The 23,282-nt window shown below is 55.7% G+C and overlaps 2 protein-coding genes and 1 long non-coding RNA gene across 4 annotated transcripts; 1 reads left to right on the top strand and 2 right to left on the bottom strand.

Moving 5' to 3' along the window:
• Positions 1-3,373: 3,373 nt before the first annotated feature.
• On the bottom strand, positions 3,374-7,257 carry LOC139828914 (uncharacterized). The gene is made up of 3 exons (XR_011740986.1): positions 6,066-7,257; positions 4,513-5,293; positions 3,374-4,329 (listed from the first exon to the last, which is right to left on the bottom strand). It is a non-coding gene; the product is annotated as an uncharacterized lncRNA (long non-coding RNA).
• A 3,257-nt stretch (positions 7,258-10,514) lies between these two features.
• On the top strand, positions 10,515-13,179 carry LOC136106807 (zona pellucida sperm-binding protein 3-like). Of its 2 annotated transcripts, XM_065847444.2 has the most exons (9): positions 10,515-11,035; positions 11,452-11,570; positions 11,660-11,763; positions 11,949-12,126; positions 12,204-12,324; positions 12,411-12,502; positions 12,660-12,796; positions 12,866-12,949; positions 13,030-13,179. In XM_065847444.2, the coding sequence occupies exons 1-9, from the start codon at positions 10,541-10,543 to the stop codon at positions 13,152-13,154; spliced, it is 1,455 nt and encodes a 484-aa protein (XP_065703516.2). In that variant the 5' UTR covers positions 10,515-10,540; the 3' UTR covers positions 13,155-13,179. The 2 variants fall into 2 exon arrangements, with proteins under 2 accessions (XP_065703516.2, XP_065703515.2); XM_065847443.2 differs by having other exon boundaries at positions 12,660-12,949.
• A 1,604-nt stretch (positions 13,180-14,783) lies between these two features.
• Positions 14,784-22,962, bottom strand: LOXL1 (lysyl oxidase like 1). The gene is made up of 7 exons (XM_065847465.2): positions 21,816-22,962; positions 17,488-17,596; positions 16,767-16,904; positions 16,327-16,483; positions 16,145-16,240; positions 15,852-15,967; positions 14,784-15,512 (listed from the first exon to the last, which is right to left on the bottom strand). The coding sequence occupies exons 1-7, from the start codon at positions 22,858-22,860 to the stop codon at positions 15,506-15,508; spliced, it is 1,668 nt and encodes a 555-aa protein (XP_065703537.1). The 5' UTR covers positions 22,861-22,962; the 3' UTR covers positions 14,784-15,505.
• Positions 22,963-23,282: the final 320 nt, after the last annotated feature.

The raw sequence follows: 23,282 nt of genomic DNA, 5'->3' as shown, positions 1-23,282 counted from the left end.
ACCCCGGGCCGAAGCGGGGGGGAATTTTCGCGGAATTTGGGCATAAAAAGGGGCCAAATGCGATCAGTCTCGTTCCCAACGCACCGCGGGGGCTTCTGGGAGTTGTAGTTTGCGGTGGCGGTGCGCATGCGCGTTTCCCCCCCTCTGCGGACTACAGCTCCCAGCGGTCCCCGCGGTGACCCATGTGACCTTTGCGGACCAATGAGAGCGAAGCGGCGGGCGCCGCTCTGCGGCTTCTCGGGGGCACGAATCGCCGCGTTCGTGCCCGATCCCGTCCCAGGAAATTACTCAGTATTAAATTGCATGATATATTAATTACCGCGTAATAGTGTGCGCCCCACTAGCAGCGTTCAACTCCCTCGAAGTTGCCGTGCTTAACCCACAAGCCGTGGGCAGGTGCTGCACCACATGCCCTGCCCTGGGAGACCGTTGTGTCATAAACTAGATGAACATTTCAAAAGGACTAAGGGAACAATGAATGATATCTGTGTGTATGTGTATATATGTACATACATATACGTAGTAGTAATAATTAGAGTGTATTGGTAAGCCCTAAGCATGCTGTCACTGGCATGGAATAAGAGCTGGAATGTGCTGGTTTGACTGAAACAGAGTTAATTTTCTTCATTCAGTTAGAAGTCTTTTTTCATTATTTGGATGTAGGTTGAGAACAGGAGCTGCTTTAGTTCGGCCTTTTGCCATCCTGACATTTCGCAGAGGTCTCTGGGCTTTTCTGCCTTTCTCTTTTTCCTCTCTTTTTTCTCTCTAGGGCCATATGGGGCTGATGTCACCTGTTCCTCTCCCTCCTGCCCTGGCTTTGGCTAAGCTGCCCTCACACCTGCTCATTATTGGTGCTTCATTAACAGGGGGTTAATTTCCTGCCCCTCCCTGTGGCAGCCCAGGCTCTGTGGGGAGGGATGGATCCCTCCTGGGCTCAGCTCTCTCCTGGTTCTGGGTGTGGGAGCAGAGTGGGGGCTCCCCTGAGAGCTGGGGGTGCAAATCCTGTCTGGCTTTGCTGCAACAGGCGCTGGGGGTGAGTTTGGTTCCTTTCCTGTCCCTGGGGATGAGTGTTCTCCTCCTTCTGGGCCCTGCAGCTCGTTGTGACCCCCCTGCAACCAGCAGCCTCTGGGGTTCAGTCCCCTGGGGGGGTTTAACACCCCAGTAGTTGCAGCTGGATCATCCCCCTGTGTCTTTAGGTACCCAAACATGAAAATCTGCCCCCAGGAGAAGACCTGGGTGATGAGAATGAATTAAAATCAACCCCCCTTCCTCCCCCCCGCCCCCCCCGGAAGTGTGTCTGTAGGGCTGGGGAGACTTTGGGGTTCTCTGAGGATGTTTAGGGGGTCCTGGGAGGTTGGGGTGGGGGGCAGGACAAACAGCAGAGTGGGGAGGGAAATGCGGGACCCCCACACACACGCATCCCCACATCCTGCCACCTTGGGTGAGGTGCTGTTAAGGCCAGAGTCTTGTTTTTTCCAGGGCCTGAAAGGTATCAAATCCACAGTGCTAGGGCAGGTTGAGGTTGGATCTGGGGAACAATTTCTTCCCCAAAGGGCTGTGGGGCATTGGAACAGGCTGCCCAGGGCAGTGCTGGAGTCACCAGCCCTGGAGGGTTGGACAGACAGAGGTGAGGTTCTCAGGACGTGGGGCAGTGCCATCGTTGGACTCGATGATCTTGATGGTCTCTTCCATCCAAACTGATCTCTGGCCCCTCGGGGCGCAGACCAGCCCTCTCCTGGCTCCCACCGGCTCACAGTCCCCAGAGCAGCAGCAGAACCGGCATAGACACAGTGAGCGCTCGGGATCGGGTTGGTGCTGCCAGATCCCTGCGGAGGGGATGGCTGAGCCTCCTCCAGCCATCACAGGCTTGGGGGGTCAATTTGGGCTTGGGTGCCTCAGGATTGCCGACACCAGTGTGCGGCTCGCGGAGCTCTGGTGTCTGTAGTTATAAGGATGATGTTGGGTGTCCATACAGGGTGGCTGTTTGGTGGATTTTTTGGTGCAGCGAGCTTAGAGAAGTTGGTTTGTGGTGGGGCCAGCACTGCTGTGAGCTCCAGGCATTATTAAATACCTCTTGATGCCATTAAGCGGATGGGCAAATCGGGTCAGGCACAGTTGTGAGCTGGTTTCTGTTGCTTTTTGTCACCGCTGCCGGTGTTTGCAGCATCTCTGAATGTCCTGAACTGCCGTGGGGACTCGTGAGTGGAGCAGGAGATGGAAACTGCAGCCGCCTTGGGGAGTTGTTGTGGGCACAATGGGAGAACTGGTGTCTCTGAGCAGTCGACTGCGTGTTCACGGGTGTTTGGAGAGGAACGGGTCAGGCCATGCCCTGAAAACCTCGGTGGTCTCAGAGCCCTTCAGAGAAGCTGCGCTCGGTGCTGGGTAAGAGCCTCAGTTTAGTGCTTTTGTTCTGCTTAGCTTTAGTTTTGGCCTAGAAAATGGGACAAATCTCTTTTATTCCCCTTCTCCCCTGAGATAGAGCACATAAACCCCATCCCACAGCCCACGATGGTTCATTTTGCTCCTGCAAATGTCTCCAAGCGCCCTGGGGAGCACTGGTGCTCTCAGGGTGCAGGGTGATGGTGACAGTGACAGAGATGGTGTCATGAGGCTCAGCTCCTGCTGAGAGCAGACAGGGGTTTTAGGAGTAGATGGGGGCATTAGCAGGTCCAGTGTCACCAAGTCCTCAGGGGACACCTCAGGAGTCTTTGGGCATCATTCCACTTTATTCCACTGCACTTTGTGCATTACCTTGGTTGTTGAGCTCTAGGCAGCATTAATTAACTAATGTTATTTTGCCCTGGGAAGTTTCTCTGGGTTTTGATGTTTCCTGCACATGGACTCGGTGCTTATCCACAGCCTGGTGCTGGTGTTTGTGCTGGGGAAGGGAGAAATTCCCTTAGAGGTTATTGATGCTGGAATTCAAACTGCCCAGGGCAGCGCAGAAGTGGGGAGGTAAAGTCAGGAGAGACACCTCACACAGTGTTAAGTGTCAGAACAGCTGATAATAATTCACTTTTCCTCCCATGGAGTGTTCAGGCATACTCAGCTTCTCTATGTTCCCCAAATACAGGGGGAAAATACACAGTATAAAGTGTTTATGACATTAAGTCCATGACACAGGGGTTTGGTCTCAGCTCCAGCTTAAGCAGAGCCTGACTAGGGCCACCAGCTCTCAGCACTGAGCAGAGCACGAGAGCAACGGAAGTCCAGGTTGCAGGAATTGCCCAAACCAGGCTCCAATTAGGGGAAACTTGCTTTTCTGAGAGAAAATAGCTTTCAGCTGTCACTTAGCTTTTGTATGTTTTATTCTCCTGAACAAGCAGCTTTCCTGTTCCAAATGGTGCTACGAAAAATCAAGGCAGCCCAGAGATAACACAAAGACTTAGTTACTTTTTAGAGGTAATTAGTTAAGCTGAAAATATTCTTTACCTTCTGTTTACTTGAATGGGACAAGTTATCCTTGTTATTTAACAAATGTTGAGTGTAAACACGCATGATGTAGGAAGCGTAAAGATGGTTTTACCCAAGCTGGGAAGAGTTCCTTTATTTTAGATGTAATTGAGCATTAACTAAATTCTGGCTCAACATATCTGTTTAGTTAAATTAAAAGGATAACTTGTCCTATTCAACAAGTGAGTGTGAAAATGCAAGGTGTAGGGAAGTGTAAAGATGGATTCACCCAACTGGGAAAAAGTTCCTTTTAGCTTTTTTAGATGTAATAGATGATGAACTAAATTCAGGCTCAACCTGTCTGTTTAGTTGAATGGAACAAGTCCCTTTTATTTAAGGAGCGTGAGTATAAAAGTGTAGGGAATCATAAAGATGGATTCACCTCATTTGGAAACGAGTTCTTTATAGATGTGATGGAGTATGAATTAAATTCAGGCTCATTGTGTCTGTGCGCACACCCCCAGCACCCCTTTCTCTCCCCACAGCTTTTGTCCCCAAGGATGCACTTCCCAGGGCATCTTCTCATAGAATCAATGTCCTGCAGGTCCAGCAGATCTTCGACAACCCCAAAGTTGGGGGGGGGTGGCAGATCTTCTCAGTGCTGCCTCGTTCCCCCTGCCTGGTACTGGGGACCCAGCAAGAAGAGCCCCCCAGTGCCAAGGCCCCCGCCTTGTTCTTACCCACACCCGGGGTCCCAGTCATAAGGGGTCCCACTAGACCACCACTCACAGCATGAACCCTCCCCACACCTAAAAGAAGAATAATCTCTTTGAGACATGTTTTGGCCACTCTTCTAGCACCCTAAACAAACAAAACCCCTCATATGCCAGGGCTGCTGCTTCCTGCTGTTGTTGGTCCTCATCTTCATCCAGGCACCTGAAAAAGAAAAACCACCTTAAACAAAAAACCCCAACACACACCTTAAAAATAAAACAAACAATACACACCTTAATAAAGCAAAGAATATGCACCTTAACAACAGAACAAAGCAACAAAACAAAACCACCACCACAAATACAAAGACCAAAACGCTCCCCAAGGGCACCAACCTCCACGAACCTGAAACCAACAGTCACTCGCCACACGCCTCCTTCTTCTTGGTGTTTTTTCCTCTTCTTCATCCAAACACCTGCAAGAATGGAAAAAAATAGTTTAAAAAAATTATTAAAATAAGAAAGTTAAACACAACAAAAAATAAAGAGATGAAACACTCTCAAGAGCACCATCCTCTTCAGCTCCTGCATCCAGGAACCACTCTGAACAGACAAACCCAATCACACTCTCCCCAGGGGCTCCAGCATCAGCAGGTCCTGCCACCTGCAAATAAAACCGAAGTTAAGCACTAAACACAGCGCAGCCCTCAACTAGGGGGGCTCTGCACTCCAGCCCCACCCAGGAAGACAACCAGGGGACTCTGAAACAGGCACCAACCTCCAAAACCACCGAACATCTCCAAAAAAGCCCAAAGCCCAGCCTTTAGTTATTTTCATTTTGCCCCCCTGTTTGTTTTCACCATCATTACGTTCTGCGTACATTCCTTTTAACTGCGGTAGCCCCCCAAAGCCAAGGGCAGCACCCCCAAAAAGGGGCTGAAAACCCTCCAAAAAGCAGCAAACACCAAAGTGTCAGCAAACCCTAAAAACGGGCTGGCAACCCCCCAAAAATAAACCGACACTACAAAGAAGAGTCCAGCCCTCAAGGGGGTCTAGACTGCAACCCACCTCTCCCCTTGCGGGGCAACCAGGGAAACCCTCAACAGGCACCAATCCTGCAAAGAGGGGGAAAAACACCCAACACTCACCTCAGTGCTCCTGCCCCTTCAACTGCTGCCTCCAGCCACCTGCACAAGAACAAAATCAGACCCCAAAAGCCCACACACCCTCACTGGGGGGGCCTGGCACTAAACCAAACATCCCCAAGAACAAAGCCCAGCCCTTAGTTAATTTCATTTTGCCCTCCTGTTTGTCATCAAAATCATTACCTTGTGCATATATTCCTTTTAAGTGCAGCAACACCCCAAAGCCAAGGGTGGCACCCCCCAAAAAAGGGGGTGGAAAACACCAAAAAAGGGAAGCAAACCAACCCAAGAAACAGCAAGCACCAAAGCAACAGCAAACCCCAAAAAGGGACACAAACCCCAAAAAAAGGGTGGCAAACCCTTAAGCGGTTTGCAAAATAAATAAACACCCCCCCTTCACCAAAGCCCAGCCCTTAGTTATTTTCATTTTGCCCTCCTGTTTGTTACCAGCACCATCACATTGTGCATATGTTCCTTTTAACTACAGCAGGGCGGCACCCCCCCAAAAAGGGGCGGACAACAGCCCCCAGACCAAAGCCCAGTCCTCAGTGGGGTGTGGGGTGGACTGCAGCCGCCCCTAAAGCCCAGGGGACCTCAGTCCCCACCCAAACGGCACCCCAGACCCCCCACTACTGCCCACGGGGGACACACAACCACACGGAGGGGGAAGCAGGAACCGCTCCACCTGAAACTGCAGACAAAACAGAGAAACAGAAATAAATCCAACTCCAGCTCAGCATCTCTGCCCCCGCCCCCCCCCCCCCCAACATCACCTTACCCTCAGCTCCCCGCGCCCCGAACGAACCCCAAATACCTGCAAATAGAGCAAAATACATCTCAACTCCAAGACGCGGGGTGCGCTGAACTTCCAAGACCCAGCACGGGGTGGCGCTAAACCCGCGGACCACCCCCCTAACAGGGATCTCCCCAAAACAGGGGGGGGCTTCATCCAGCACCCCCTGGGGGGAATCCCCGCTCCCATTGACTCCCAATAGGCGCCCAGTCGCTCCCCATAAGCAGCAGTGAGCTCCAAACGAGCTCCCAGTTACCCCCGATAGGCACCAAGAGCTCCCAGCAGCCCCCAGAGGTGTTTAGGAACCGCCCCCTCGAGCGTCCCTGCCCAGGGGCGATGGGGCTCAGCTGTGCGGGCGGACCCGGCCCGGCCCCAAAGCTGCGGCTGGTTGCTCCATCAGCGCAGCGGGTACCGCCCCGGGGGGTTGCTCTGGGTCGCCTTCCCCCCCACTCCAGCAAATCCCGAAAATAATGGAACTGTCCCGAAAAATGCCAGTTTTGGAGGGATGGCGCCGTTGGCTGCTGGGATAACTGTGGGATTTCGGGGGCAGTTTGTACTAAAGTGATAGAGGATGTTGATCTTGGGAAATACTGATGTCGATTAAATGATTGTGCTTGGTTGCTTTAATCGAGACTTTTTAAACCGAGTGTGCTCGTCCTTTGAATATTCTAAGCATCAAGGGCTTAAATACTTTTATTTTGCCCTCTGTTTGCTTCCACCATCGTTACATTGCGCACACGTTCCTTTTAACTTGGCACTTTCCTGTCGCTCGGGCATCTGAGCAAGACTGGAATCTCGTTTGAATTTCTGGCGTGATGCTTCCCGTCCATAATCGCACACAGAAGTAAAGAACGTCCAGCACTGGTCGTGTCCTGCTATTGGAGACCAGCCGAGAAAGTTCTGACTCTATGGCAGTTAATATATATGCAAAGCTCTCCTATGTAGAAAGTGCAATAACTATTCCCAGTGTATGCCTTCCTTCTGTAATATAAGTATGTCATATGTGCAGTTATTTTATTATCTTGTAGGAAAAGGCAGAATTTTTTGAGAATGGAATCTTGTTTACCGCTTGCATCTGATAACATGATGTGGCTTCCAAGTTGGCATCTTGGCTTCTGTCACTTTTCTTTTTATACTTTCAAAAAACAATAGATAATGAGCCTTCTTCACCTCTGTACGTGGCAAGTTAGATTACGGAGCCGGGAAGAAGAAAAAGTGTTTCAGTAAGGATAAAAGAACTTTTATTAGAACTCAAATGGCTTGCAACTAAAGAAATTGGTTAAAGTGCTTCCATCCCTGCATAATATCCAAAGTAAAATGTAACCGTTATATACTCAATTTTCAAACTGGATCGGTAAGTAAGAAATTATTATCGATGCTGAAATGATGTACCAACACAACCGTGTTCAAACTTTACCATGATGTGGACAAATGTCCCCATTCAAGGCCCACAACCACCTCCTCACTCCTCCTTCCTCGGTTGCTTGTGGACAATACTGGAGGTGAGCACGTTTGCTGCTGGTTAGGTTGTGGTGGTCCTTGCTGTTTGGAGGAGCTCTGCCTGCCAGACCCCCAGCAACCCTCTCTAAGCCACTGCTTTCAACTTTTACACTCTGTCCAATTGAAAGAAATATATATATATGTATTTTTTTTTAATTAGAAGGACTGTGCGAGGCTCGGTGGGGGAAGTGGAGAACTCTCCCTTGGTTTTCTTGCCTCTAGAAGTTGTGTTTTAGCCTCAAAACGTTTTTACCTTCCGGTGGAGCTCCTTGGGTCAGCTCCATGCTGGGAACTCTTTACTCAGCCAGCCAAGGGTTTCACGGAACTTGGAGCACTCTCCTCCAGCCCAAAGCTGCTTCTGGGAGAGAAATCCAGCTTTGCTGGCTGAGGAAAGGAGAAATCCAGCTTTGCTGGACGAGGAAAGGAGAAATCCAGCTTTTCTGGCCGAGGAAAGGAACAGAACCAGGCAGGAATTCCCGTCCCTGCCCCAAGGACTGTTTACACGTAGTTGGATGGAACGAGCCTTGGCTGAAGTGGATAAACAGTCCTTGGGACAGGGGTTGGAATTTCTGCCCTCACTTCCCCCCTCCTGAAAGGGGCCTGAGTCACATTTGCTTTTTTTTTAACAAATATATTATTTTTTTGCCTACCATTGCTGTGAAATTTGGGCTTTTCTCTAATGGCAAGATGTTCCTGCCCAAACCCAAGACCTCTCCATGAGCTGGGAGAGGCTCTCGCTTCGGGCAACGGTGTGAACTGGACATTTTGGGATGCTGGGCTGGGGGAAAACAGACCTGTGAGGAGCCGGAGCTGGTTCTGCAGGGGCAGGAGGATTTCTGCAACCTCTTCTTCTGCTCTGGGGGAGCTGGGGCAGCTCTCCTGGTCATGGAGGACCAAGGAAAGCAGCATCTTGCACGAGATGGTGTGTGTTTATATGTGCATCTGGCACCCTGGACACTCTCAGCCAGATGTCTCAAGCTGGACTTGAGACTACGGGTCACCTAAAACACCGTCGCATCCCTTCCCTTGCTATCGGTTTGGCTGCTGCTGGAGAAGAAATATTTCCTCACCCAACCTGAACCTCCCACAGCACAAGTAGTGTTTGCTGACACGTGTTACATCTTCACAGAACTGATTCCTTCTCGATCAGCATCTTCTCTAGATGTTCGGTGGCCTGACCATCCCTTGGCACATGTACCCTGAGCAGGGACTTTCTCTCTGGTTTGCTGAGATGGGCTTTGCTGTCCAATCAGAGATTTTTGATTTAAAACTTGATGTTATAAGGAAAAATGAGATATGCTTTAAAGTCTCCTTTACATGATGAGGGAAAACCACTGGGTTTTTTCATTGTCTCGTGCCCTGGGACTTTCTGCTCTCTGCCTCCTCCAAAAAAATGAGCTCCTGCTCTTTCCCAGTTGTGCTGGTCCATTGCCAATATTGCGCTTGGAATAAAACCAGGGCGGCTGGTCCTCACAAGGGCTACCCTGGGAGCAGAAATCCCCTTTTTCATAGAAAACCACCTCCTTTCCTCTGACCCCGGGCGTGTTTCTCCATCTGGAATTCATCTCTCCTAATTTAAGCTGCGTAAAACAAGGTGACCCGTCCGAGGGATTTATTGTCCTTGCTGGGATCAAGTCGTGGTACCCAGAGACCCAGGACCTGACCCCGGAGCTGGGCCCCGATCTGCGTCTCTCCAGGATGCGATGGGGTGAGATGGGGCCTCCCCCGTGGTCCTTGGAGCCAAGGACGCGGGTGAGTAGCGATGCTCTCGCAACCGCTTATTTACTGATTCAGCATCACCCACTGCCCTTATCTTCCTGACGCACGGGGCTCAGCGCACTGGAATCCCTGGCATTTCTACGCAAGCGCCAACCTCAAGGTATTCGAAACACGAAGGAGAAGTCCTGGGCCCACTGACAGCAGCAGAGATGGGGCGTCAGCTCCTGGGGGAAGAGCAAACTTCACACAGGATGGGTTTTGGGGATGCCAAGTCCGGTCCCAGCTCCAAACTCAGTGGGATTTCTGCTAGGAGTGGACTGGCTGACATCTGCCCTCAAAACTTTGTTTCTTTGCGTTTTCCCAGAAATGGCTTAGCAGCTCTGGCTCAAATATCCAAAACAGAGGCTTTCTACTGTCCCTAAGGCCTGCCAGGGACATCCCAAAAGACAGAGAGGGATTCGGGCTGTGAAACGGTGCATCCCTCAGATGGAGCCAAGGGGATGCTGGCAGAGCCCTGGCAGGGAAAAAGAGGTGAAGACACTCAAAAGAAGGGACAGAAACCCTAATAATGAGGCTTGAAAACACAGAGGGTTCATTTTTAAGCAGTTTTCCCTGTTCTCCAGCTGTGAGGAGCCGGGCAATGCCCAGCCCCACTCATGGGGGTGGGATCCAAACTGGGATCCCCAAGCCGGTTCCTCAAAGGCAACGAAACAAACACAAGCGAAAGACGTGAGGGAAAGCAGAGATTAAAAAAGCAAAGTTGCAGCTCTGCAGGTAACGACCTCAGTGCCAAGGATGATGCAGGGGTTGTTGGGCCCTGGCTGGGAACGGCCACGCTCGTGTCAGTGGTGACGAGGCTCCATTAGCAGCTCAGCAGTGACCGAACATCCCCGCAGTGGAGCTGGGGGATGCTGAGAGCCCCAGTTTGGGCTGGATTTGGGAGCACGGGGGCTTCCAGCCCCCCCAGCACATCAGCATCCGAATGGAAAACCAAAGTCCCAGGGGGGCGGTGGCACCAGGGAGGGCTGGTCCCCAAGGAGGGGACGGGAAGAGCCAGGCCTGGGGTCACCCACCCACTCTCCCCATTCCTGTCACCTCCCCGGCAGCCTTGAAAAGCCCCTTATCACCTTAGAACCTAAACAAGCCACTTTGTACCCGTCTCCTCGGCTCCGTCTTCTGCCGAGTTTTCTAAACAACTTCCCCAAAGAGGCTGACGAGGATGTTTTTTTCCCTCGCCCGGGAACAGGGGGTCCCGGCACCCCGGAAATGCCTGGGTCATGCCTCCCCTCTCCCGCACCCCGAGGGCTGGCCTTTGGGTGCCATTGGTCCCCAAACGGGTGCCCAGGGGCGGACATAAAGGATATAAAGGCTGGAGGAGCAGCCCTGGCTCTCTGTGCCGGGGTTTGCTGGAAGACAAAGGGATGGGACCCGAAAGCGGCTTGATCCTCGCTCTTCTCTGCTGGGCAGCAGGCGAGGTGGCTGCTTACCCACCTTGGGATTTCTCCTGGGGGGCACAGGCAGACCCCCACGCCTGGTCTTGGATGGAAGATCCTCAATCTCGCGCCGTCTCGGCCCATCACCCGGTGTGGGTGCAGTGCCAGGAGGCTCAGCTGGTGGTGACGGTGAACAGGGACCTCTTCAGCACCGGCCGCCTGGTCAACCCGGCCGACCTGACGCTGGGGCCGGCGGCATGCAAGCATTCCTCGCTCAACCCTGCCCAAAACACCGTCACCTTCACCGCTGGCCTCCACGAGTGCGGCAGCATTGTGCAGGTAAGAGCTTCTCCCCCTCGGTGCTCTCTCAGCCCCGGGATCCCCCCCAGAGCAGCTCCAGGCTCCTGTGCCAGACGCACAGCACCATGGAGGAACACCCTAGGGGAAGGACAAGTGGGTATTTCCCCCAAACCAGAGGTTTTTTCCCAGAAAACGCTTTGCCCTTTCAGCTGGAGGCACACCGATGGTGCAAAGCCCCCAAATCAGCACCGTTTTGCTCATGTTTTGGCCCATTAAGAAGTTTAATGTGCTGAGAATGGAGCAGGCTCCTTCTCCATCCCCATTTTCCTGGCTTTTTCTCCCTTTCTTTGGGTTTCCCCAGAATTTCCCAGTCGGGAGAGTTCAGCCACGTGGCTCGGTGGTGGTGGGAGGTGGGGCTGGCCTTGCCACTGGCTTCTCAACTCTTTTCTGCCCAGATCACACCCAATTCCCTCATCTACCGCACGCTCCTCAACTACGACCCCAGCCCCGCCAGCAACCCCGTCATCATCCGCAGCAACCCCGCCGTCATCCCCATCGAGTGCCACTACCCTCGGTAAGGGCTCCCCGGCCTCAGTATCGCCCGGCCTGGTCCTCAGGGACCAGCACGGGGCTGGGTGCTGATGCCCAGCGATCCTTGCCCAGGAGGGAGAACGTGAGCAGCAATGCCATCCGGCCCACCTGGGCTCCCTTCAGCTCCACGCTGTCAGCCGAAGAGAGGCTGATGTTCTCCCTGCGCCTCATGAACGGTAGGTGGGAACCATCCTGACCCACCAATGGGGGTTTTTCTACCTTTTTCCCAATGTGGAGGAGCTCAGGGACCCAGCAACCCACTAGGAAAGCCAGCTTATCCCATGGCAAACTCCTGCTCTTGGGCTCTGGTCCCACGGGAGCTCAGGGACAGCTGGAGCATCACCCCACTGCTGCCTTGCAGAGGACTGGAGCGCCGAGAGACCCTTCACTGGTTTCCAGCTGGGTGATGTCCTCAACATCCAAGCGGAGGTGGGCACCGAGAGCCACGTGCCACTGCGGTTGTTCGTGGACAGCTGCGTGGCCGCCCTGAGCCCCGGCACTGATTCCTCACCCCACTATGCCATCATCGACTTCAATGGGTGAGCCCTGGGGACCCACTGGTGGTGGCACTTGGGGACCAACCGGGATGCTGATCCTCCGCCCCGTCCCACCCCAGGTGCCTGGTTGATGGGAGATCAGATGACACCAGCTCTGCTTTCGTCACCCCCCGGCCCCGGGAGGACATCCTGCGCTTCAAGATCGATGTGTTCAGGTTCACGGGGGACGCCAGGAACCTGGTAAGGCTGTTTGTCCCCTGCGCCAGCACCAAACCAAGCCAGTGGCCCCTACAAGCGTGTCCCCATCTCTCCTGCCCTCTCCACAGATCTACATCACCTGCCACCTGAAGGTGACCCCAGCAGACCAAGCCCCAGACCCCCTGAACAAGGCTTGCTCCTTCAACAAAGCCAGAAACACGTGAGTAACCGCTGTACCAGGGTGGGGCAGGTCCTCAGCAGCATCCTGCAACCCCCCTGTGGCACAGGGATGCGTCACTGACCCAGACTTGGGGGTCATGACTGCTCCGTGGGTGCCAGTGGAGGGCTCTGGTGACAACGCTCCCACCCTGCTCTAGATGGGCACCCGTGGAAGGCACCCGGGACATCTGCAGCTGCTGTGAGACAGGCAACTGCGAGTCCCCCGCTCTTTCCCGGAGGCTCAACCCCATGGAGCGATGGCCCAGCCGCCGCTTCCGCCGCCATGATGCCAATGGTAAGGTCCTTGCAGGGACGGAGGGGACACCTTGGCGTTGCTGGAGCCTCACTGCTCCTTTCTTCTCAGGGAAAGAGGCTGAAGCTGACGTGGTCATTGGCCCTGTGCTCCTCTCGAGGGACCTGGGCACCGTGGGAGAGCGGCAGGAGGGAGGTCAGGATGAGTCCCCGCTGGCTGTGGCCCCATGACACGGCCACAGTGACGAGTGCTAACATTCCCCCTTGGTTTCGCAGGCAGAGTGACAACAGTGCCCAGTGTGGGGACAGCGCTGATCTGCGTGGTGGCTGGCGTGGGGCTGGCCGGGGCGGTGCTGGCTGTTGGTGTGGGGCGCAGGAGGTGCGCCCGTGCCTCGGCATGAGTGTGGGGTGAGAGCTGAATAAAGCCTGGGAACGATAAACTGTGTCTGCACTGCTGCCTCTGTGATGGCACCTTGGGGACACGCCTGGCCTGGGTGTCCCGCCAGCAAAGGACCACCCATCCATGTGGCCATGGGGGTGCTGGAGCCCCACAGCTCCCGGGCGGTCCCCCACATTCTCATCCGGGATTCAGCCCTCCCTGGGGCTCAGTTCCAGGGTTGTCCCGCTGACTCTGCGTGGGTGACACCGGCAACAGTCCCCTGGCCCTAGAGGAACCGCTCCCGCGCTCTCGGCCCGGATCACCCGCGCTCCGCGGCCCACCAATCCCCGCCCGAGACTTCGGCCGGTCCCGCCAATCCCGACCCGCTCAGACGTGCCCCGCCCACCTTCTCTCTGCCCAATCCCGACCCATTCTTTCAATCAGGCCCCGCCCACCCGTCTCCGATCCGACCAATCCCGGCCTGCTCTCTCAATCCGGCCCGACTGCCGCCTGGCTCTCCAGTCCCGCCACTCTCGTTCCCCAGCGGCCCCGATCCCGCCGCTCTGCAGAGCAACAGGGGTCCCGGTCCCGCTGTCGCAGCCCGGGGAGGGCGGGTGGGTGGGGTTCCGCAGCGAGGCTGCTCCCGCGCTCCCGTTCAAGTCCCCAGAGCCGGGGAGCACCGGAGGTCTCAGCGACCCAACGCTGCCGAAACCGCGGGAGAAAGGGCTGGATGCGGCTCCCCGTGAGCGGAGCGGCGGCGGGATAGGGGCCGCAGGGGAGAGCGGAGCGGGGGAGCGGAAAAGGGGGCGGGACCGGATTGAAAGGACGGGTCGGGATTGGGTGGATTGGGGACGGGATGGTGAGGGCCGGTGACCGGATTGGGCCTAGCAGAGATGGGCGGGGCCGAGAGAGCAGGGATTGGGTGGAGCGCAAATGGGCGGGGGCAGCAACAGGGCGGGAGTGGTGGGGCCGAGCGCTGTCCCGGGCCGGGATTGGCGGGCGGTGGAGCCGGTCCGGGGAAGCGGGGCCCCATCCCGCCGGCTGCTCCCCGCTTGGGTCGGGCAGCGGCGGCCGAGCGGGTCCGGGGGCCTTCGGGGGCGGGTGGGCTGCAGCTTAAATAATAACAGTTTTATTATTATATTTAGTTATGTAATTATATTTTTATTACATTATCCTAAACATTATATGTAATAATAAATCCTGCGTAATAAAGCCCGAGGCTGGTTCCTCCCTGTGGGAGGTGCCCCCAGTTCACAAACACTTTCCCCCCGCACCCGGGCCCGGGACTGCGGGTGGGTGCGCTGCCCCTTCCCCCATCACACCGCGGGGGGTTTCAGCCCCAATGTGACCCTGTGAACAGCCCCCGGGCCGGGACCCGGGACCCCCGGCACCCCCGGCCTCTCCAGGCGCGACGGCGGCACCAGGGACCCGGCCCCTTCCCGGTCCCCACCCTGCTTGTCCCCGGGACCCCCTGCCCCATGGCCCGGGGGGCCCTTCTGCGCTGTGCCCTTTGCTCCCCGGCACCCTGGATTGAAAGACAACGTGAAAAAAACACGGGGTTTCCCTCACGTACCCTCCTGGAAGGGTTCCTCAAGCCCTTGGGGCCCCCGGGACATCCCTCGGTGGTGGCCTCAGTTAAATACTGAACCCCTCCAAAGCAAAGTGTTTTAATGATTTCTGGTTGTAAAGCTCGTGAAAATAACAATAATATTAATAATAATAACAACAATAAAACAAGACTTCCAGTCATCTCAAAGGGCTCCCAGACCTCCTCCCCGTTTTCAAAAGCTGCGCGGACGGAGCGAGCCCCCCGTTAAGGCAACAGGATTTCCAGCACCTTTGGTCCCCAAAATAACCGGAGTATCCCGGCGTAGCAGCCTCCTTGAGAAGAGGGGGCGAGCATCCCTGCCAGGGCAGCACCTCCAAATTTGGGCTGTCTTCTTCCCCCCAGGGGAGGTGGCATCACCGGAGACACCCCACCCCCCAAAAACAATGCAGAAGGGGTTAATACAGAGCTCTCTATTGCTAATATGCGATTTACATCATTTATGCAGTATTTACGCCCCCCTGCCGTTATTCCAGCTAAAACTCAGCATCAGTTTCCCTCAGGAAATTGGGAAAGAAAAAAAAAAACAACAAACAAACCACAAAAAACAAAGGGTAAAGAAAAGTTAAGTATAAAAAATATTTCAAAGAGTCATTCTCACTTCCCCGCCTTTTAACATGAAGAAATGTTTGGGTTTTTTTTTTTTGGGGGGGGCTCTTGAGGAGCTGCTGATGGGGTCTCCGGTGGGACAGAGGAACCAGCTCGGGCACTTTCTCGAGAGGGGGGACAGAGGCTGGGCAGGTGACGTCCCGCTGGCGCTGCTCCCATCAAGATCTGAAAGAAGACAAATATAAACCCGAGGATTCGGGGAATGCTCTTAGGAAGACATTTCAAACCATTAACTCAAAGGCGGGATGGGGGGAGAGTTCCTTTTGAAACTCAGCTTCGTTCTCCCTGGAATAACAAGGGAATTCAGTATAAACACCCCAAAGGGAGCCAGACACCAACCCCCAGCTCCACCGCTGGCCAGATCCAGCTTTATTTTGGATGCTCGCAGAGAAAACCCAGATGAAAGGGAGGAAAAAAGGAACTAAACAGCTCAGGTCCCATCTCTGGCTTTTTTTGGTGGGTTGGTTTTTTTGCCAAGGGAAGGACAGACGGACATCTCCTTACTGGGAAATCTTGCAGTTTGTTGTGGAGACGTAGCGCCCAGTGTAGTGGATGTTGCACCTCACCACGTTGTTGGTGAAGTCCGACTCCAGGACGATGTATTTGGGGTTCACTTGAACCTAAAAACAAGGGAAAGGGAAGCAAAAGCACCCCCAAAAATTAGTAAGAGGGGGGACAAGCAGCACCTAAGTCAAAGGGACAGCACCGAGAAAGGTGTGTGGGCCCAAAACTGATGGTTAAGATCCCAAACCGACCCCAAATTGGTCAAGTTTGCCCCTAAAAAGCTCCCCCACCACCTTTAAGACATAATTCCCCGGCTGCACGTCTGTGATATCGATCCACTGGCAGTCGATGTCGGCGTTGTAGGTGTCATAGCAGCCCGGGCTCAAGCCCTGTGGGGAAAAAAAAGGGGGGTTCAGGGTGTGTTTGAGGGGGGGTGAACCCCACGGAGCCCTTGGAGCATCACCCAAAAAGCCACCTGGGTGTGGGCCGTGCAGGCATAACGCTTCAGGTTGCCGAAATCGCAGGTGGTGTCCTCCAGGCAGAAGCTGGCTTTGTGTCCCTCGGCCACCTTCCTCCCCGTGCTGGCATCCAGCAGGTCATAGTGGCTGAACTCGTCCATGCTGTGATAATGCCTGGGGGGGACACAGGGTGACCCCCCAAATGGCACCATCCCCTTCCCAGGTGTGATTTTAGGGGCTCCCCATCAATCCTGGGTCTATCCCAGCTTGCAAGCTCCGTCCTTGGGGACATTAATTGCAGGAGCTTGGTGGCTTTAGGGACATAGATACGAAATGAGGTGATGCCCTCCCCAAAGATCTCAAAGCAAAGCCACAAAAAAAGGGGGAAATGCCATTAAAAAAGCCTTACAACTGCCGCAAAAGGGAGGGCTGGTGTGGGGGACCCAGGGACACTCACTGGTGACAGCTGTGCCACTCCCAGCTGTGCCGGGGCCGGCTGGGCAGAAAGTCGGCTGTGCCCTGGTTCTTCACCCGCTGGGGGAACCGCAGCAGCACCCGCACGTCATAGTCGGTGGTTTCGGGGGTGTAGGCCGTGCTGGGGACATCAGGATGGTCAAGGACAATGCCCCCCCCCCACCCTCAGACTCAGCCCCGAGGGACAGGAGCCCCCCAGGCACAGGGGTCAGCTCTGGCACCCCCGGGAGGAAAAACCCCAGCGAGTGTCTGCAGGGAGAGGTTCCTCCAGGGGAGAGGATGAAAGGTCCCCTGCCTTGCAGCACCTGACAGACACCTTCCTTTTTTATCCTTTTCTTTTTCCTTTTCGTTTTCTCTTCTCCCTCTCCTTTTCATTTTCCCTTTCTTTTCCTCTTGCCTTCTCCTCTCCTTTCCCTTTCCCCTTCTCCTCCTTCATCCTTCTTCCTTTTCCCCTTTCCTTTTGCCTTTCCTTCTCCTCCTTCCCTTTCCCCTTCCCTCTTCTTCTCTTTTCTCCTGCACCCTTCTCCTCCTTGCCCAACTCTCTTCCCTTTCCCCTTCCCTTCCCCTCTCCTCCATCCTCCTCCCACCAGTACCTCCTCTGTTCCCCTCCAACGCACCCCCTTGACCCAGGACCCCCCTTTCTCCCCCTATGTCCCAATCTCCGAACGACCCCCTTCTGTCCCCCCGTGTCCCCATGTCCCTACCTGGCCAGGCACTTCTCCTCAGCGGCACAGCGCAGCGAGTACAGGTGAGCTCGCTGCACGTAGGTGGACGCTTGCACATAGTTGGGGTCCGGCACCAAGTCGGGGAGACCTGCCGGGAGGATGGGGACAGCCCTGAGGGCTTGGGGGCAGGACCTGCGGACAGCGTTTGGCTTGGGGACACTGGTCGCAGGCTCGAGGCAGCCAGCCCTGACCTCGTGGGGAAGGTTTGCTTTGGTCACCGCCACGTTGTTTTAATTTTCTGCTGCAGATGGAAAATCCTCCCTTCCCCTCCCCTTCCCCCCCAGCTCCCGCTGGCAAACCCCAACCTCCCGTTTTCCTCCAGCCCGATTGCTCAACCCTCTGAGAACCGATTCCACCCGGCCGTGCCCACCCGCCCTGCCAGGGGTTATTGGGGTCCCCCTGAGCCCCCCAGCTCCCTCCCCTCCAGCAGCCAGCGACCAGGGCGTGACACAACCCTCCAAAAACAGGGGTCCCTACTTCCTGCCTTGTTTCCTGGTTCTCACCCCAAACCCAGCCAGCTGCAGGGCCGGGCGGGGGCTGCCTGGCTTTCCAAAAGCATTACAGAGCCCAGCTGGAGCCTGAGCTCCCACCCCAGCAACGCCCTCACACACCTCCCCTTCCCAAAGGCTCCTCCGAGCAGGAGAGCATCCTCACATCTGTCCCAGTGTGGGGGGATGCTCCCCAGGCACTCCGTGCCTCAGTTTCCCTCTGCAAAGTCAAGCCTTGCTCTGCAACAACCTCTGCTTGGGAGCTTTCATTCCTGCAAGCTCGCCAGCCTGTCCTCATCCTCACCTTCACTTCCAGCCCCAGCCTTATCCTCATCTACATCCCCATCTCCATCGCCATCTTCATCCTCATCCCCATCTTCATCCTTATCCCCATCTTCATTCCCATCTCCATCCCTATGCTCACTCTCATTCCCATAACCATCCTCATCCTCGTCCCTATCCTCACTGCTCATCCTCATCCCCATCTGTATCCATCATCCCCATCCTCATCCTTGTCTACAATCCTGTCTTCATCCCCATCCCATTCTCACCCTTGTTCCCATCTCAGTTCTCATCTCCATCCTTCATCCCCATTCTCACCTTTGTTCCCATCCCAGTTCTCATCTCCATCCTTCATCCCCATCTTCATTTTCCTTTTCATCCCCATCCTCGTCCTCATTCCCATCCCTATCCTCATCTTCATCCCCATCCCTCACCTCCTTTCAAGGGACCAGGGGGCTCCAGCCACACCACCTCCTCCCTTTACACCCAGACAGTTCCCAGCACATTTCCTTTTTCCCCTCCTAGTATTTTAGCCTTATTTTCCCTTTTTATGTTTTTTTTTCCGTGGGCAAAAAGAACAATGCCTTCTTGTTTCTGGGCCTGCCTTCCCTCGAGGGATCACGTCACTCCGTTGGAGCTCGTTTCCTGCCCGGCTCACTTGGTCATCGCTGCTGATGTAATACCCGGGGGGGCCGTGCACACCAGGGGGGAAAAGCTTGGAAAGACTTTCCCCCAAGCCTTAAAAAAATTAATAATTAAAAAAGCAACAGAGAAAAGCCCCTGGGCCCCGGCCTGTTGCAAGAAGAACATTTGTCATCATTTTATAAAACAGCTTTTCCTCCCCACTGTTGTTTATAATAAATTCTTGGACGTTCCAGAGAGAAACCTGACCCCTTTACCAACGGGGAGGTTTATTTTTCCCCCTATGACAGAGCTCGCCGTGCACGGCCCCGTTGTTATTGTAGGGTCTGACGCCTGATTTTCAGCTCAGAACCCAGCAGCGAAGGGTCAAATCGCAAGCGCCGGCACGGTTTGGGTTAATAGGATGGCAGAATCCAGCCTCACCACCCTCCAAATGTCCCCTTGTCCCAGCAGGACACCAAACTGTCCCCATGCGGGGCTGGCCAAATCCTGCTCCTTTTTGCTGAGCCAGCACTTTCCCACCTCCTTCAAACCAGGGGGCTGGCAGCCCCCTCCACCCCGGTATCGCCTCCAAAAAGGGACAACCACAGCAAGAAAGTGTTTGTTTTCCCTCCTCCGCCCCTCAGCCTGCCCCAGGGAGCTGCCAGAGAAGATTTCCTCCTTCTGCACCGTGAAAATTCGAATAATAAAAAAGAGGCAGGCCCGCTCCCCGCCGCGCTGTTTGTGCAGGTGTGCGGGGCTTAGCCGAAAAAACAGCGGCTCCGACGGTTTTCCCAGGAGGCGGCTGCTTAGGGGACAAGCCAAGTGGGTGGCTGTGAGCAGTGGAGACATTGGGGACAGCCCCAAGTGACTGAGATTCAGCCCTTCACCCCACCATCCCGCAGCATCCCTCCTCACGCATCCCTCCATCCCCTCCCAGCCCCGCTGGATCTGCTCAGGAGCCCCGGCTGCTTGTTAAATGCCTGAAGAGAGCAACAAAACGCAACCCAAAACCACAAAAGAGAGACCTTCCCAGCAAGATTGTCATCTCCTGGCCCATCCATGGGTGACAGCATCCTCAGGTGCCACCACAGCCATCGTGACTCAAGTCGGTATCAAATTCCCCATCACCCATGAGATTTCCAAAACCTCCACCACGGCCTGGCCACCTACAGATCTAGGGCTAAAAACCTTTTCAACTCTCATCTTCTGATGTTTTCACCATCTGCTTTGGATGGAGGGAGGTGGACAACTCACAATGCTCACACAAGCCCCAGTAAAACTCCTGTAAAAGTCGGTGGGGATCTAATTGCTTAATTAACCCCCCAGATGCCCCAGTGAGGGGCCGGGAATGCCACACATTCCTGGCGGAGCCGGGCGGGATTACGAGGCTCTTAAAGAGCTTAGATGCATAATTAACATCTGATTCGGCTTTATAAAGTGTTTTGCTCAATTAAGAAACCTGCCTGAAGGGTGGCCCTGCAGGTGACGAGCTTGGGGGGAAGGAGGTTGTGACCCCCAGGGAGGTGACAGAGGCCCCAGAGAGCCACCTCCCTGGGCTCGGATGAACTTTATTCCCTTCTTTAGATTTATTAATGAAAGATGTGAAGAAGGAGGTTGAGGCCTCCTGTACTAAGGGGTGGATGTCCTGCTGGTGGGCTGATAGGCCAACAAAGGTTGTCCACCCACCCGTGGGCACCCTGATTCCCCTGGCAGAGCCATGGGCAGCATCACCTCCTGGCCCAGCTTCCAGGGATCCTTGAAGGACATAGCCTTTGCCAAAGGGATGAGATAAGCTCGGCAAGCATCTTCCCATTTCCCTCTGTCACCTTGGGTCATCTCCGGGGCAGCAGTCCCCAGAAACATGGGACTGCCAGCATCTCTCATCCCTTAACCCTGCACACCTAGCCCTTGCATCCCTCATCCCTCCCCCCTGCATCCCTCATCCTTTCATCCCTCACCCCTGCATCCCTCATCCCCTCATCCGGCAGGAGCGGCTGCTCCTGGCAAGACAGGCAGAGATGCGGATGAAGATCCTCTCCACACAACTCCTGTCCCCAAGCTCTTTCCCACACATCAGCAAGGCCGGCCAGACCTCGGGCTGACCCAGCCCGGCTGCTCTCGCTGTGTTTACTCGCTCGCACGCAATGGGGCAGGGGTGGGACAAATGCTTCCCCCAGTACGAACCCTCTGGGATGGGATTTTCTCAGAAACCAGGGATGGGGCTGGATGGGTTCTGGGGTCAGATGGGTCACAGGCTCCAGCTGAGATGGGTTTCCCAAGGGACAGGCAGGGAACAGATCCCCCAGGCTGCTGCTCCTCACATCCTCCAGCCTTGCTTCCAATTTCACCACGGAGCAAAAAAAAAAAAAACACTTTTGGCAAGCCTCAGCCAAAAGCCACAGGATTTCGTCAGGATCGGGGTCAGTAGGACATGAAATGACGGTGGCCCTGCTGCGACCTTGGTCCCCTGCTGCGGCCCCGATGCAGCCGGCACAGGGGGCCGATCAGATATACCCGTGAACCGAGCGTGTCCCAGCCCAGGGCCCACGGCCAGGATGCCCCAGGACATGGCACAGACCCACCCCATGAGCACAGTGTCCCCTCAGTCCACAGCACGGACCCATCCTGATCCCAGACTCCACCAGGACTTGCTCCTTCGCATCCCTTCCCCTTCCTCCCTGCTTTTCACCACCACCACCACCATCATTCCCAAAATACAGTGTCTCCAACAATCCCTTGGTGGCCCCTTGGCCACATTTGTCCCCGTAGTACCAGGGCAGCATCCTTGGCATCAACACTAGCGCAGAGGGCTCTGCTCTCAGGGATGCCCTTCCCCCTGGGCAGGAAAGCACCCAGGGCACTGTCCCACCTCACAGGAGCTGCCACCCACCCCAGCATCCCCCTCAGACTCACCCCGTCCACCGTGGTTGGGCCTGTAGACACTGCCCACACTGACCCGGGCTTGGTTATCAGGGACGGCTTGCGGCATTTCGGGGCTCCTGACAGGCAGGTAGGGCTCGGGGCGAGGAACCGCGTAAGGCTCCAGTGCCCGAAAAGGCGGTTGTGGCTCATAGGGGGGGTACTGGCCCCTGTACCCCGTCCCGGCGGGAGCTTGCAGGTTATCGGTCGATGCAATGCTGGGTTGCTGGTTGATGTATGAGTCCGGGCCATTCTGCTCCGGCGAAGCCCCCGTGTCGTGATACAAACTATGGGAGTAGCGACGGTCCAGCCCATCAACCGGCTGGGGGGCGGCGGGCACGTAGGGACGCTCGGCCGCCGGGTAGTAACCCTGGGCTCTATAGGGGCTCTGCTCCTCCCCGTAGTCCTCGTAGCGAGCGCGGGGTTGGAAGGGGTACACCACGCTGGCACCCGCCGCCGCCGACGCCACGGCCGCCCCGCCGGTGCCGGTGCTGCGGTAATAGGCGTACGTCTCATCGTACGCCCGGGGCGCCTCGTAGGGCTCATACTGGGGGGCGAAGGGGAACTGGGGGTACGAGGGCTGCCCGACGGCGGCGTAGGCGAAGGATGAGGCTGAGGACGAGGAGGAAGGTTGGCGGGAGCGGCCGGCGGGCCGTACGCGTTGCGAAGCGGTGCTGTCGCCCACCGGTCCCTCCCGCCAGTTTTCGGGCACCTGCCCGAAGCCGAAGGGATGTCGCGTTTGGCCCCGCACCGTTTCGGAACCCGGGCGCGGCGGTACCGCCGGTGCCTGTCGCCGGACGTTCCCCGTTCCTCCGGTCACCGCTCCCGCCAACATCAACCGGTTCCCTCCGGGTCTCTCCTGCCCCGCCGGGACGTACTCAGCGCCGGTGTTGAGCAAACTATAAACGCGGCCGTTGTTCTCCCACTGGATCAGCTGCCTCCAGGGCTGCCCGCCGCCCGCCGGCTCCTGCCCGCCCGCCAGCAGGCACAGCCCGTAGCCCAGCGCTGCCCACAGCCTCCACGCTCCCCGCCGGGCCATCCCGTCTCCCCGTTGCCCGCCGGGTCCCCCCAGCCCCGGTGCAGCGGCTCCCGGGGCGGGCGGAGCGGCCGCGCTCCCCGGCGGCGGCGGCGGGAGGGAAGCGGGGCCGGGAGGGGGAGCCAAGCGCGGGGGGAGCAGCGGCGGCGCCGCCGGGTCCTAAGAACCGCCTCCACCACCGGTCCTGCCCCCCCGGCAGCCCGGAGGAGGGGCTGAGCGTGCTGCAAAATCCATCCGCTCCGGAGTGAAAAAGAAAGAAGAACAAAAAAACAAACAAAGACAAAAAAATCAAAGCAAACAAACAAAAAAACCCCAAAATAAAACAACAAAAAAGCCCCAAACAAAACAAAACAAAACAAAAAACCCAAAACAAACAAAACCAAACCGACAAAAACCAAACAAAAATCCAAACCAACAAAAAAACC

This window comes from Patagioenas fasciata, chromosome 12 (assembly GCF_037038585.1).
Source record: "Patagioenas fasciata isolate bPatFas1 chromosome 12, bPatFas1.hap1, whole genome shotgun sequence".
In the NCBI taxonomy this organism is placed as follows: domain Eukaryota; kingdom Metazoa; phylum Chordata; class Aves; order Columbiformes; family Columbidae; genus Patagioenas; species Patagioenas fasciata.
This window is presented reverse-complemented; position numbering and strand designations above follow the sequence as displayed.